The sequence below is a fragment of the Vitis vinifera genome, chromosome 10 (genome assembly GCF_030704535.1).
Source record: "Vitis vinifera cultivar Pinot Noir 40024 chromosome 10, ASM3070453v1".
NCBI classification, from domain to species: domain Eukaryota; kingdom Viridiplantae; phylum Streptophyta; class Magnoliopsida; order Vitales; family Vitaceae; genus Vitis; species Vitis vinifera.
In genome coordinates, this window is record NC_081814.1 from 2,336,874 (window position 1) to 2,352,078 (window position 15,205).

Consider the following 15,205-nt stretch of genomic DNA (forward strand, 5'->3'; position numbering starts at 1 on the left):
CCTGTTGCAGAATCATTTGTTAGCAGTAGGCAGTCTTCCCACCATCTTCCACTGTGAGCAAGACAATGACCCTTATAAGTTTCATCATTGTTATGGTATAGATTAATTTAAAGACTTTACATTTTTTCTTAGTCTTTATTTATCATGAAGTCTCATGATCATATCAATAAAGATGACGTTCGATTTCATTTGATTTTTTAATTTTAATAGAATTAGTCTTTGGGAACAAAAAAAAATGAAGTCATTATTAATATTAATTAATATCCTTTAAATATAAGAAATGAAAATTCTAAACTAGGGCAAATATCACATCTCATGTGAGTCATAATCATTTGGAAATGTTTGACTAAAAGAATAATGAAAATATCAGTTTTTTTTATACAAGTTTCATTATAAACCATAAATAAATAAATGTAAATCCAAGTAGGTTCCACCTACAAATCTGAAATTCAAACCCAACATCCCATCTTAAGCATTGAAACAAAGCAAAACTTCTTTTGAATATGGTATTGATGCTTAAACTCATTCCAGATTCCATTCCCTTTCTTTAGTAATTCAAATCGCTGGATGTGCATAGCACTTAATATCTAGGAGCTCCAAGTTACAAATCCTTTGGCAGCTATCTGCAGTATTCATCCATAAGGATACCATTTTTTGCCATAATGCTCACATCAAGAACTTCTAGCCATGGAGCAAAAATCAAGGTCATGTGTCTTTGTCGCTTCTCTTGAAGAATTGCTTACAGAAAAAAGTTTCACCAAGTTGTGAATACATGCACGATGGTTGGCCCAAGTTTTTGAAGAAATGATGTGGTAGAGTGAACTAATAGTGCAAGTTTTCTCTGATGTGGTATCATCCTATAACTTGTGGTATGATTTAGGTCTGATATCTCATCTCAGATAAAAGAAAAAAGTTTATGAGCTATACGTATGAGGTCCTCTTAATCTTATAGACATGTTTTGAAGTCATCTATGTGATTGGAATCGAGCGTGGGAGTTTGTTTGGCCTTGCAAGTGGTGTTTATCTGTTTGACTCTACAATCACGTAGGACACAATGATTACGTATAGGGGGAAAATTTTCTTAGCACAACATATATACCCATTGGAATAAAACAAACAATATTTACATGATTGGAAGTAGATCATTATATCATGTTGCATAACAAGAGAAAATAAGGAGAGGGGAGGAGAGGATTTGGAGCTCAATTCAGGAAAGGGGATCCTGATGGAATTGCTTTTGGTTGCTTCCATCATAGGAAGCTTGATTCTTGAGTCGATTTTTAGTCTGGGTTTTGTTAATTTGAGATGAAATTTACTAACTATGAATCTATGATCATTGACCACTAACAAAACAAGGGTAGCTGTCCATTTTTCAGTTCTTTTAGTACTGTCACATTGATCTCCAAGTAAACCGCATAGAGTTACCTCAGAAGTCAGAACCATGAGCAAAATATAATTCTCTATGAAATCCCCTTCTGTCATGGTATTAACTCAAGAAAATTGGTATTTCACTTTGAGACACTGAAAGAAACTCTTATAAATTGAACCAAAAGGAATATGGGAACTAAAAAAAAAAAAAACCAATTCAGCTGAGAATTCGAGACATTACATATTAGAACTTCTCACAGATCTATACCAACCACAGAAAACTTTCATATCATATAGAAGAACTTCTCATAGATTGATGCCTATGAGTATAGAAATTAAAAATATCAGCACAACAAGGCAGCCAACTAGGTCATTCATTTCAGGGCCTGTGACCTGCGGTGCAACAGCTGCAGTGGGGCTAGGTGCCTGCTGAACAAGACTATTAAAGTCAGTCACAAAACTCCTACACCCGAAATCAATTACTCCAACTATACATGAGAATTATATCAAGAAAGAGTTCTAAACGTACCATGGAGTTGAAAACTATGTACTTTAGATCATCTACTGCGGTTCTCATCTCCTTGGTTTCGTGCTCCAAAGCAGCATTTCTTTGCCTAAGTTTTTCAATTTCATCTTCTTGTTTCTTCACCTTCTTTAATAAAATAAAGTGCAATTCAATTGTGTTATAGAATGGTTAATTTTCTTATAGCTTGATGGAACTTCAAATCAACAAAAGTTCACGAACTCACAGCATCCAATCCAGGGGTGTTTTCTAGTTTCCCAACCCTAATCTTCAGCTCACTAACATCTTTCCTGAGGGCAGTGAGGGCTCCTTCTCTTTTATCCTGTCATCCATTGAGACAAACCATGAGTAATGTTTACATATCACCATACTTTCCCCCAGGAGAAAAAACTAACCATTTCCTTAGAAATCCTGGTCTCTAGCCTGGAGAAGTTGGAATTTGTCTCCCTTATCTCTTTCAACATAGCTTTATTCTTAGCTTCATTATTATCAGTTTGAAATCTTTCTTCTTTCGTGATCTGCACCATATGTTATAAACGACAAAAAAGGAACCATCGATTACTGTGGTACATATACGCACCCCAAAAACAAGAAGTATTGATATAACTCATACTATACCTCATGATCTTGGAGAAGAAGAGGTTGGCTCTGTGAATCGGGGGATTGAGGAAGTCTTCTGTAAGAAAAAGAATGAGAAAAGGGAATTTTTGATTGAATGGCTCCCATGGATTCCTCAAAACCAGTGGGAAATTAACACAAGTTGATGTGAAGTCGACCAATTCATCAAACAAAAGGACTTGCCCTTATCAGTTTCTATGAACTTTTATACATGACTCTAAAAAAGAGATTCGTTTCGTAGATTCTCAGGAAAATAATATATGTAGATATACCCTACGTCCATTTTTAATTTTTATTTTCATGATTGTCTTCTTCTCCCCATCAGAAAAATCACTGAAATCCGGGAATTGGTTTTTTTTTTTTTTTTTTTTTTCATTTTTTCACAATTCTTGTGTTCTAAGTGTCACGAGGGAGGTGGATTGTCCAAACTTTAGTAAATCTTTACTTTTTAATATTTTCTTTTAGAAAAAAAAAATCAAAAAATGGGATTCCAAAAAATTTTGATGTGATCATTTTTATCTCGATATTGCATATAAATTATATGATATATATTATTGTAGGAAAAAAAAATCTTATTATGAATTTATGAATGTGAAAGTGATGACTTTTATGTATACATATATGTTAGAATTATTTTGTTTCTTCCTTCTCATCATTGTTTTCATCGTATTGTTGACTTTATGATTATTTAGGATTGGTAATGATATTTTAGAATAGTTTATAATAAAAATAAATAATGTATTTGAATGACGTATTTGATTCATGGGCATCTTGACAGTGTAAACCAAAAGTAGATCTCTCCATGCTATTAATTATACAAAATTCTTATATTAAATGTTTGGTTAGTGAAAGAAATTTGAGATTATGTCGATATTCATTTGTATTCTAATGGCTTGTCATTTAAAAAGGTTTTATAAATTAATATCTATTAAAAAATTTTGAAAAATATTTTAAATTATACTAGAAAAAAATATCAAAAATAAGCTTTAGTTTTGGCCTTCTAGAGCATCCTGAAATTAGAATTAATTAGTTAAAAATAATGAAATAATTTGGTATTTGTGATATTAATCTCTTCCATGTTTTTTTTTTAAAGGTGATTCATTTTTTATATAAATGTCTAGAACCATTTCAAGTATATACATATAGGTTTTAAAATAAATTATTATTTCACAAGAAAATAATTAGGGTATTTTAGTCAAACTATGATATAAAAAATGAAGAGTTTGGTAACTTTTTTTAAAAATAGATTTTAATAACAGTTTTTGAAAATTATTTTTTGATGTTTTGTAGAACAAAAATATGTTTGGAACATAAAATGTTTCTAACATGTTTTTAATATTTTTAATTATGTTACAAAAATAATTTTTATGTCTAGGGCTTTATTTTTAATCATTATAGATATTTATACAATTATATTTTTTTAAATAACTCTCAAAAAATAAGTAAAAACAACTAAAAAATATTTTCTGAAAATACCATATTTTCTATTTCAGAAAACAAAAAACAGAAAATAGTATTTGATTATCAAATGTGTTTTTTAGTTTTTTTGTTCTAAAAAACAAAAAATTATTTTGAAAACTGAAAACTATTTTAAAAAACAGTTGTCAACCAAACCCTTAAATTTTCAAATTTGGGTTTTCATGGTTCCTTTTAATTAAATAACCCATAAAATTATTATTCATTACATGTGGTAAGAATAAATATTTCATGCCACGGTCAAGATAATGGGTTGAATTTGGCTAAAAGTAGTCGATAAGATTTTCCTTGAAGCCATTGATAAGGAACTCACCAACATTTTCATGGCAAGGAAAGCATCATGAAATTACTTGGTGCTTAATAAGATTCATCCATGAGTCATCAAGGAAAAAGTAAAAAATAGTCAACTTGCATTCATAGCGAAGAAGGCAACATGAAATTACCCTATGGATAAGAAGATTTTTCCCTCAAGCCATTGACGAAGAAGAATTCAATTTGCATGTTCATAGAAAACACACACAGAGTCATGAAATTACTTGTTAGAAATTGCTATTAAAAATAGTTTTTTTTTTTTTTTGTAAAAACAAAAATAGTCTTCACCTCAAAAAAAATGTTTGATCAATTTTCTATAAAGATTGTTTTTTGAATTTTTTTGAATTTTTTTAAAGAATAAATTTGTGGTATTGTTTGCATAGTAGAAACAATTTAAAACACAAATACTAGGTGGAGAGCTTTTATATTGTTTCTTACAAACTATTCCTAATAAAGTTTGAACAAAAAAAAAATTGAAATAATTTATGTTGGATAAATTTTAAACAAAAGATAATTTTTGAGAATTTGTTTTAAAAAAGTAATAAATCATTTTCTAAAAATTATTCTTTATTTTATTTTATTTTTAAAAACGGCTTTCAAATAATAACGACCAAGCAATATTAAAAATTTTTAAAAATAGCTTTTTATCTTTAAAAATAGAAAATTAGTTTTAAATTACACGGCAAATAGACTCTAATTCTTAAGAAATGTTTTAAAAGATATTGTTAAACAGTAAAATTTTTGTGTTAATCTCTAATGAAAATCTGAATAAGTCTAAACCGTTTTTAAATACAGAGTGAACAAAAAATTGAAACAATTTTCCAACCTTAAAACACTTTTGATAAGTTTTGAACTAAAAACAATTTTTTGATGATATATTTTGAAAATGTGATGATTCTTTAGAAATTAAAATAAATTTAAGATGTTTTTGAGTTTTTTTTGTTTTTTTTTTTTTTGAATACCCACAGAAAAAATTGAATACATAAAGAATAACTGAGGAACTTTTACAATATAAATATAAATTCACAATGTTTTTATTTTTCATACATGAACTTTTGAGAACTGATCTTAAAAACTATCTTCAAAAACTGATTTTTTTGTGAACTGTTTAAAAAAAAAATCCCAAACAGACCCTAAGATTTTTGCTTTAGTCATCAACCATCAGGCATCAAGTTTTCAACCTGCATTTTCATGGCAAAGAGGCATTATGAAATTACAATGTAGACAATGCACATATAGAAGGTTGTACTGCACTAGTCACAAATAAACCTTGAGGATCATAGATTCATAGCAGATACGAGGTTACATATAAGGCAATTACAAGGAGATAACATGGCATTAGAGTCCAGATTTTTATTATGAACCCTTATTCCAACATGTACATATATTCCTATGAGTTCAAACTCTTAAGCCTGAACTTGAAGGTAGTACAATCCCCTAAATGGAAGGTATCATCAGAGCAGCTGCCATGGGCTCTCTTGTTGACATAACCCGGATAGTCATCCTTGCAGAATGGCACACTGTCTAGTAAAACCAAACCGTTCTTCTCTGCCTTTCTCACCAAGTCCCATTTGTTGTAAGGGTCCCCACTTTTGTGGCTTATATGAATCTCCCCTGTTTCCTCTTTCAACAATGTTTTAGCATTCTTCAGAAACCCCTTCACCAATCTCTTGTTCAACCTTCATTAGTTGGCACCAATGAATTGAAATCAGATGGCTTCCAACTTCCCATCAACCACAACAAAGTGATATCTCATTCATTCATACAAAGGGTAGTCTAGATGAGAATTAGAGGACCTGATCTGTTAAATCATAGATCAAGTTTGCCTTCTCCATTCTTGATGTATTAAACCGATTAGGAGTCACTCTGTCATTGGTGGGGTTATCTATGGCAAATAGTTCTAGCTGAAGCTTTTGTATGATTAATTACTGTAAGGTATTATAAATTTGTTAGAAGGTATGCTTCTTTTCCTGTGTTTGAGGGAGACTTCTTTCTTTGTTATGTAACATGGGCTTCCCCTATTTCTGCCCATGCTTGATGTGCAAGTGATAACAAAGCAAAGAAGCCAAGGAAGTTGCAATGAACATCATGTTCATGCACAGCCCCCATTCCAAGGTTATTGTTGGAGAGTATTGTATACATTATGGGCTCAAATCTACAAAATTTAAGCTTCTAGGAGAACGAGAGGTCATGAGCAAAGGAAGCTATTCGTGACGGGCCTATCTGTCTCCCACATGAGGGTTATGCTATGCAGGTATGAGGTCACAAGTGAGGAAGCTTTTAGGATAAGCCATATCAGCCCTGTCAATGATTCTACAGCCTTTAGTGTAGCATGTTGCCATACATGTTCTACAGCTATGTCACTCAACTGGAATATGTGTTGATTGTGTGTCTGTCTCAGTGTTGAATCTGTCTAACCCCTATGCTAAAATTGTTCAAGTCTCCAAATTTTCTTCTTTTATACTCTAGGGTAAATTGATATGCTAAAGTGGAAGTAGTAGTTCAGATGCTTCAGTGTCAAACTTAAACCAAACTCTATAATCCAAAAGTTAGGTCCCCGTCTCCAAAAATGGTTGTTTAACAACAAATTCTCCAAAACAATAGCAACATCAACCAAATAGTCTTTACAGTTTGGTATTCAGGAGACAGAATCAATCATATAAATAAAGAAATGATGGTGAACTTGGAAAAGAAAGGGGAAGGACTTAACTGGATCTGGCAATAGCTATCCTCTTTATAGAGAAAACCCACATGGGGGAAGTTGTAGATGATTCTATCAAACCTCTGGGTCCTGAGAAAGAAGTGTTGGCTCATCTGGGTTGCATCCACTCCATGCAACACCAAGCATGATCTGGCTTCCAGCTGCCTCACATTTTCAATCCCATTACTGTACTTCCTTGCTAAACTCTCTGATCATGTTCACAACATCCAACAGAAGAAAAAACCAAAACCCCCATCAATAATCGCATAGATTTTCTTCAACAAAATTTGATAGTAATACCTTGGGTATCAAGAGAGGTGGCAACCATGTTGTGGCCAGATCCAAAGGCTTTGGCCAAGGAGAGGGAGAAGGAGAAATCTCCTTCACCCACCAACAAGATTCGTTGAGAGGACGAGTAATGCTTTATACATTTTTCTGCTCCTCCCTTGTCCTCTTCATCATCAGATGAAAATGATTCTATCTCTTGGTCTTCTTCTTCTTCATTTTTTTCCATTGGAGTGGAGGATTCTTCGGCTTCCAGATAATTCTTAAAGCCTTTAGTGAATGAGAGCTCCTCATTATTCAATTTCCAAAAGGAGAGTAAAGTTGAGTGATGTTCACTTTAGTCAATAATGTGCCTTTCTATGTTTTATGATTATCAAATCACTTGACCAATAAAGCATTTTTCTGTTTACCATTTATTATTTTTCATTATTAAACTATTTTGTTATTTATTCTATAATTTTAAATTTTTCATTAAAAAAAAAAAAAAAAAAAACTCACATTTTGGGTCAAACTAACCTTCCGTGCATACATAATATCAAGATTGGACTGTTTTTGAAACTTATATACAAACTAACCCTTTTACCCATGTTAACTAGAGAAATTTTTTTATTTTTTAAATTTATTTTACTTTCCCTCCTTCTTTTTCGTCTTGTCCCTTTTTTCAATTCAAAAATAAAATATAAATTAATAATTAAGACTTTAATTCAAAAATAAAGTCTCAATATTTAAAATTAAAACCTTAGTTGATAATTGAAACTTTAATTTAAATTTTTAGAAAAAAAAATTATAAGATGACTCAACGTGGTAATAAAACGTCTAATTTGAATATAAATTTAAAAAAAAAAAAACCTTATATATTTTATATATATATATATATAAAAGTGCAATTTGCCCCAACACCCAAAAACCCCACCTCCTATTGGGTGGACTTGTTGACCTAATCTTATCATATAAACCGCAATTATATTTGGGTCAAGCTCAGATTGTCATTTCACCATTTCCAGTGATCCAGCCTGGCTGACCTAGGCCATACAAAGAATCATTAGTTTTTTGTTTTTTCTTCTGAAAATTTTTGAATTAAAATTTAAAAAGACTTAAGCTAAATAAGGAAATTTAAGAAAAAAAAAAAAGAACATGACATAAGACCCGATTTGGGAGTGATTCATAAACATTTTTATTAAAAATTAGCTAATATTTGGATAAAATAAATAAATGTTCTAAAAATGTTTCTTATAATATAATATGCATTACAAAAAATAAATTTTGTAAAGGCCACTGAGAAGTGAACAATCATTTTAAATCAAATGAATAATCACTTTAAATGGTTCTTTATATTCTTAAATTTTTAATAAATATTCAATTTTTATTAAAAAATAATATATCTATATACATATATATACCTTTCCAAGCATCAAGAAATGTTTTTATTCCCTTTAAAAATTAACTCAAAAGCGTTAAGAAATGGATTGATTACTTTTGCTTTTAGGATGTTGAAATTATTTAAACCTCTTTTAAATATTACTTTTAAAAAATATCATCAAGAATGAATTATTTAAAAAATAAATAAAAAAATAAGACAATTTTAACCATTTATCTTATTTTTAAATTGAACTCACCTTTTAAAAAAATGAATTCACTTTTTGTGATAGTAGTTTAAGAATTATTTTTGGTTTAAAAAGTCACACTACCCATGCAAAAAGTGGCTGCTTAGATTTCCAGAGAGAGAGAGAGAGAGATCATAGATTGCAGAACTGCAGTAATTACACAATTCTCAGTTTGGAAGCCCACATTTTCTAAGAAAAAAAGTAAGGTTTGCATAGATACAAAAGAACATCTCTAGCCTGTAAAGAGAGGATGTCTACCAAGAGCAGAGAATGCACAAGTTCTCATTAGAAGACTAGTCCCCACATCACATCTTCCAGGGCCCATAACCTATGAAAAACCTGCACCCATTTGCAGGTAGAGGAACAAAATGTTACATTATGACTTTTGTGCTTGCAGCTATATATGCCTAACCCATCTCAGAAAGCAAAATGAAGAATCTTACCAGGGGATCTCTCTGGGTTGGAGCTTTGGTTCGAGTGTTTAAGCTCAGCTAGTCCCCGCAATACATCTTTGAGGGGTTCCCTGAGCGTGCTCCACTTGGGCTAGAAGATAGAATGATCAAGTCATAAATCTTGGAGAAATGAAGAATAATCAACAGACTTCAATGTTTCTCTGTTTCCCCCATTTTTTCCCTGGTCTCTCCCCACTTTGCATTAAAATGAACATGTTTGACACTACGAATAGGCCAGAAGAAAAGGAGAGGGAACTGATTTGGTTAGGTGAAATTTTGGTTTAAGTTTTACTCCACAGGCTTCACAGATAACAGTTTTACTTCTTTAGTAGGCATAAAGAGTCAGCACCACTTTTTACTAAGAATGATCTACCAATAAAATACCAAGTCTGACTCAGTTGGGTCATTTTTCCGAAAAAAGGATTAGATATTGTAAGCAATCAAAGATATTATTATATAAAACTATAAACTTGGAGATGTGCTACCTTCAAGGACGGGACAAGGGCAAAAACTTCATCGATAGTTTCTGGACAAGTGTTTGCAATCACACATATCTGCAGTTCAAAAATGTGAAATCAGGAACACTGCATAACATTAAAGAATTAGGTAACTAAAGTTGAGATTGAAACCTCTCCATCTGAAACACCATATTTAGAGAGAGGCCTAATATTTGAGTTAAGGTTCAACAGATGTATCATGTATATAGCAAAAGCAATAAAAGGTTAATCATCCTTCAAACACAAATGTCCATGGAAATAAAATAAAGGATACTCAAGAACTAGTCTAACTGACTGGGGGCTTGCATAACAGTTACTGGATTGGGCATACTGGAGTCCCTTGTTAAATGACCTGAAAAACAAACAATTTAACAGAGATCTTCAGATGCATATTGGATTCTTATGCATGTAATAACCTGGTCATCTTTCAAAACAAGGACATGAAGCTTTAAAATGTTCCTTACAGAGGGATTTTAATTGTTGGATCTTCAGACAGTACTACCATCTGCTCCTGAATTCCTTTTAAGATAAGTGCAGCTTCACAATCCATCATACATTTAGCATTCTTCGGAAGTTCTGCAAATATACCAAGAGTGACAATAATAAATAACTGTCCGACTAAAGTATATTTCATTTAGGTGTGATAATATAATTTTCCTCAACAACATATCCCTTCTATTATTCTCAGAATAAAGGGTAAAGGCATGCATGAACAAAAAGCCGCTACTACTCATGGCTAATCTCTGATGTTACAATGCCATTTGGATGTATTTCATTTCTAAAAAACCTATAACAAAAACTAGTTGGATTACATTGTCAACATAAAATTGAAACACAAAAGAAAACACTAAACTCTTTTCATAGGTATTTTCCCTTTTGTACATGAAATTGAACCTGGAATCTTCCCTATCCCTGTTCAAACCCCTTGCTACATGGCTCAGGCCTCAGGGGCTAAAATGGAAAACAGAACTTAAAAAGTGAAGAAAATTGTAAAGCCAGAACAAGAAAAACATAGTTGATGCAGAGAGCAACAAGTGTGAGGAATAATGCAGCAAACGATATGAATGATATCCCTATGCCCAATTATCCCCATGCCTTAAAGTTTTAGTCTAACAGTAACACACTTCAGTTAAGCCATTGTCCTAGATGTCAAAATTTAATTTCAGCCATGCTTGAAATGTTCCAGTGCAACCAGCCACTGCTTCCTGATTGATCCACTTGGAAATGGTAGCTCTACAATATGATATGATTTGCCATTTCAACAAAGCAATGAAAAATAAGATAATCAATTAGATAATGAAAGTAATAAACATACTAACAGATAGTTGAAGAGACAAAAAATGTGTTATAAAAACCCACATAAAAAGGGAAAGCACAAATAGTTAGCCAAGTACCTACCTTGCTCAATCCTGAGCTCCAATGGGGCAGGAGGTTTTGGTACAGCACTTTTTTCACCATTTAGAACCCTGCCTCCTTTCCCCCCCTTGCTCAAATCACCTTGAAGATCAAAAAAATTAATGCAAAGGGAAAATTTCAACTCAGACATGTATCGCCCAAACAAAAGAATATACAAAAGCTACAACTGGTGACAAGATAAAAGGCAGAAAATGGAATATAGGAAAATCTTAAAAGAGAGTTGAACCTTTAGCAATTGGGATGTCAGTCTTCCCACCAGACATCAGTGAACTAGTAAGTCTAGCTTCAGGTAATCCTAGCATTAATACAAGAATATAACCATTTTAGAGAAAAACCAGGAGGAGGTAGTGGGGACAGGCAGGAGGAAGATTACTAAGACAAAAAGTAATAATTCTCCTTAAGCCAAATGGACAGTGGAAGGTAACTGGACAGGCATATGCATCACTTAGATATCCAAAAAAACAAGGTGATAATAAAATTTGAAAGTGTTAACCTCCGTTATTGAACTGAACTTTCCTTCCCCTCTTTGACTTTGCTGCGCTATCATCCTTTCCTGTCAGGGAAGCTTCACAAAGGAATTCAAACAGAAAAACAAACAAAAAAAAGGGTGTTTCAGAAACAGCAAACTGTTTTCACCATTCCATAACATATGGGGAAAAAGAAGCATATTTACAGAGTTAAGAGAATTTAAAAAGTGCCTGCATAGATACCGGCCAGTATCAACCCAGTACACTTCACATTTATGCTCATTTGGGAAAGGATTAAGGCCCCATTAAGTGCATCTTTTTGATTGCCAAAAAACCCCCTTTGTTACTGTCAAATGATTTCTATAGCATGTTTCATTGCAACGAGAGCACTATAAAGTGAGGATGTTTGAGGCCTAAAAGCTTTTTTCATTAAAGGGTAAGATGATTTTCTTCCAGAAAGTGGTTTCACTTAAAACTTCATATATCTTGTAGAAACCCTTCTTTGCACAGTTCTTTTGGAGAAGTCCTCCATTACAAGCTACAACTGCAACAAATTGGCCTAAGTCTTGTCCTTTGATGAGGAAGAAACCATTATGGTACCCCTAAATGTAAATTAAACCATCAAATGAATGGCATTTCCAAATGACCCATGCATGTCAATTAATTTCACACTCCATCTTACTTCATTATCATCCATCAAGTTTTTCTATTATAATTTCTCAACAATATAATACCTGTAATGAAAATTCCTCACAACCAAACAAAAGCCTATTTTGCATAAAGCTTTAGGGCCAAAGACCCACCATAAATGATCACAAACCATGTCTGTTACTTCAGCTTCCAATTGAATAGAGAAGGGTGACAACAAAAAAAATCTCTGACTCCCCATTTTTCCCAAGAAAATCAAACAAAGAACACATATGTCACAGCAAGTTGAAAAAAAAAAAAAAATATATATATATATATATATGAGGAGCTGTTTGGTCAAGGGAACAAGAACCATTTTCTCTTCCAAAAACAGAAAAAAAAAATGGAAATGACATAAACCAAACATGTTTTCAAGAAACTTTTATAAAATTGTCATTTTTAGTTAAAATTTCCTAAAAGTGGTCATTTTTAGAAAACATTCCCCAGATAAGGGCATGTTTGATTGATGAAAATATTATTTTTCCACATTTTAAAAAATGTAAGCACTAAAAAGAGCAAAAACGAACATCTTCAACTGCTTAACAATTTTAGTTTTTCCACTACCAAACATGCCCTAACCCTTAATTTGGATGTCGAAAAGCAGTAGGAAATGGGGGGAATTAGGAAGTTTCGCCAAGAAAAAATACAAAATAAATAGACCAAAGAAAATAAAATATAATGAAAATTATTTCCAAACTTTTAAAATTGGTATAAAGAGGAGGAAGAATTTATTAAGCTGCAAACTATTTATTATTTTCTTCTCTTTTTCTTCCCTTTCACTTTCCTCATTTTCTTTCCTCCATCCTCTCCCTCAAAGCATTTGGTCGATCCAAACATCCTCACCCTCAAATTTTCCATGACCCAAACAGAGCCTAAACGTTCTAGATACATTATACGATCATAACACATTTCTATGATCCAATAAAGAAAACCATCGGAAATCATCAAAAAAAAACAAAACAAAAACAAATAAACAAACAAAACAAATAAACCTTCCAGAGGAGATTTTGTTGAAGATTTCCCCAAGTTGCTGTTCAGCGAAAACCCTTTTCCTCCCTTTTCCCCCATTACCTACAGCTTCTGCTGATTCTGCAACACAATCAATGCGCCATCAAACCCAAATCCCCTTCAATAATCCGGGTTGCAGATCAACAAAAACCCATAAAAATGCCAAGAAAATAAAAAGAAATTCCATAGGAAAAATATGCGGGAAACTGTATGCCAATGCCGAACGAAGAGCCAAAGACCGATGAGTTACCGTAAAAAACACTGAAATTGATTTATGGGAGAGTGAAGAGAGCGAAACAGGGAAGTGAGTTGTGGGGTTTCAGTCAAAACCCTCTCACTCTCTGGGTTTTGGACTCTTGGCCTTCCCCCCACTGCTTCTCTTTTTCTGTGTCTGCCAGACCCAGTTATATACATGGCAATGAATATGAGGGCCCACCCAAAAATTAAAATTAAATTAAAAAAAAACTTAATAAATATACATAATACGAATTTTACTTAAATTAATCTATTTAATAAATATACTAATTAATTTCATTATAATTATAATATATTTAACTCATATTTAATTTCTTTAAAATCTGATTTTAAATAAATAGATTAAATTGATTAATTGAATGATAAATATATAAAATTAAAAATTAATCATATTTATTTAGTCGAGTTTTAACATAATTCACCAATATAAATTATTATCTCATTATCTTACTACTTCCCTATCAAATACGCTAAGGATATGATTAATTCTCGAAAAATATTAAAGAAATAAAAAAATATTAAAAAAAATAAATTTTTAATGTTTGATTTTACATCGAAATAAAAGTAAAATATAATTAAAATTATTAAAAGATTTATATATTTTTAAATCATTTAATCTTCATATAAAAAACTTAAATAAATATAAAAAACTTAAGTAAGTAATAAAAATAAAATAATATATAAAAATAATTTATTAATTTTATATCTATTTTTTTTTTTTTTTTTATCTTTCATTTTTTTTTTTTTCTTTGTCTTATATATTCCTTCAAATTTTTTAGTAATCAAATATAACTTAACGGTTTAACCAAATTTTTAGAAATATTTTAAAATTTATTTTATAAATTCAAGGATACATTAATATAAATTTTAACATGATGAAAATAATACTTGTGCATTGGAAATTTGCAAAACATATGTAAATATAGATGGAGTATGTTTGTGGAAACTGAAAACTTTCTAATGGCATAAAAAGGAAAGCAATGGGAATAGTAAGATATCGAAATTGGAAAGCTTGAAAAGCCGAGTGGATTATGAAAGGGTGAGGTGGCATGGAGTACTTTTTTGAGAAATGACCTATTAATTAGAGAGGCCCAACAAATTGAAGGCCTTTAATCACGACGGGGAGGAAAGGCTAGGCCCACCATTCCTTAATCAATAGAAAATGAGAATTTCGTCTTCTCTAACAAAGTTCGTAAACCTATGTTTGGTAGCTTGGAATATTTTATTTTTATTTTTTATACTTTTAAATATTTCTTTAAATTAATTTTTATTGATAGTATTGTATTTCAGTCATTCTTTGTATTATATAATTATTTTTTTTAAACTGTTGATACGTTCATGAGAAGCTCAAGGGAAAGATAAAGAATTAAAAAATGAAAATAAATTTGTTTACAATTCAAGGGGTTAACTCCTCCCAACACAACTCTCAAGTTACAAAGATTTTAATTGACTGTTCTATTCCATTGAAACACAAACTTAAACAAACTAGCAAGGTGAGAGTCTTTGTTCTCTTCTTTATCAACCCAAACAACTTGA

At 31.5% G+C, this 15,205-nt stretch overlaps 3 protein-coding genes across 5 annotated transcripts; all 3 read right to left on the bottom strand.

The window, feature by feature from the left end:
• Nucleotides 1-1,521: 1,521 nt before the first annotated feature.
• LOC104878530 (uncharacterized) lies at nt 1,522-2,766 on the bottom strand. Of its 2 annotated transcripts, none has more exons than XM_010649076.3 (5): nt 2,510-2,766; nt 2,287-2,409; nt 2,118-2,213; nt 1,898-2,020; nt 1,522-1,797 (listed from the first exon to the last, which is right to left on the bottom strand). In XM_010649076.3, the coding sequence occupies exons 1-5, from the start codon at nt 2,615-2,617 to the stop codon at nt 1,675-1,677; spliced, it is 573 nt and encodes a 190-aa protein (XP_010647378.2). In that variant the 5' UTR covers nt 2,618-2,766; the 3' UTR covers nt 1,522-1,674. The 2 variants fall into 2 exon arrangements, with proteins under 2 accessions (XP_010647378.2, XP_010647379.2); XM_010649077.3 differs by having other exon boundaries at nt 1,528-1,794.
• Nucleotides 2,767-5,556: 2,790 nt separating this feature from the next.
• LOC100244779 (uncharacterized protein At4g26485) lies at nt 5,557-7,612 on the bottom strand. Its single transcript, XM_059740253.1, has 3 exons — nt 7,299-7,612; nt 7,008-7,206; nt 5,557-5,976 (listed from the first exon to the last, which is right to left on the bottom strand). Exons 1-3 carry the CDS (start codon nt 7,510-7,512, stop codon nt 5,688-5,690), a joined length of 702 nt encoding a protein of 233 aa, XP_059596236.1. The 5' UTR covers nt 7,513-7,612; the 3' UTR covers nt 5,557-5,687.
• A 1,361-nt stretch (nt 7,613-8,973) lies between these two features.
• On the bottom strand, nt 8,974-13,809 carry LOC100246461 (DNA-directed RNA polymerases IV and V subunit 4). 2 transcript variants are annotated; one of them, XM_002274819.5, is made up of 11 exons: nt 13,665-13,809; nt 13,399-13,495; nt 11,746-11,817; nt 11,479-11,547; nt 11,235-11,333; nt 10,301-10,412; nt 10,111-10,188; nt 9,969-10,002; nt 9,825-9,893; nt 9,331-9,430; nt 8,974-9,226 (listed from the first exon to the last, which is right to left on the bottom strand). In XM_002274819.5, the coding sequence occupies exons 2-11, from the start codon at nt 13,472-13,474 to the stop codon at nt 9,216-9,218; spliced, it is 720 nt and encodes a 239-aa protein (XP_002274855.1). In that variant the 5' UTR covers nt 13,475-13,495; nt 13,665-13,809; the 3' UTR covers nt 8,974-9,215. The 2 variants fall into 2 exon arrangements, with proteins under 2 accessions (XP_002274855.1, XP_010646233.1); XM_010647931.3 differs by having other exon boundaries at nt 13,399-13,542.
• Between the last annotated feature and the right edge of the window lie 1,396 nt (nt 13,810-15,205).

Bases quoted from the DNA above. Each gene is read 5' to 3' on its own strand.
- LOC100244779 (XM_059740253.1), bottom strand. From the start codon at position 7,512: ATGGAAAAAAATGAAGAAGAAGAAGACCAAGAGATAGAATCATTTTCA. The intron at 7,207-7,298 runs GTATTACTATCA...GAACATGATCAG, and splicing joins CACCTCTCTTGATACCCAAG to AGAGTTTAGCAAGGAAGTAC. The intron at 5,977-7,007 runs GTTAAGTCCTTC...CAACTAATGAAG, and splicing joins GATAGCTATTGCCAGATCCA to GTTGAACAAGAGATTGGTGA.
- LOC104878530 (XM_010649076.3), bottom strand. From the start codon at position 2,617: ATGGGAGCCATTCAATCAAAAATTCCCTTTTCTCATTCTTTTTCTTAC. The intron at 2,021-2,117 runs GTGAGTTCGTGA...ATTTTATTAAAG, and splicing joins ACACCCCTGGATTGGATGCT to AAGGTGAAGAAACAAGAAGA. The intron at 1,798-1,897 runs GTACGTTTAGAA...AGTCTTGTTCAG, and splicing joins ACATAGTTTTCAACTCCATG to CAGGCACCTAGCCCCACTGC.
- LOC100246461 (XM_002274819.5), bottom strand. From the start codon at position 13,474: ATGGGGGAAAAGGGAGGAAAAGGGTTTTCGCTGAACAGCAACTTGGGG. The intron at 10,003-10,110 runs GTATCCTTTATT...CTCAAATATTAG, and splicing joins TCAGTTAGACTAGTTCTTGA to GCCTCTCTCTAAATATGGTG. The intron at 9,894-9,968 runs GTTTCAATCTCA...TTTGAACTGCAG, and splicing joins ATGGTGTTTCAGATGGAGAG to ATATGTGTGATTGCAAACAC.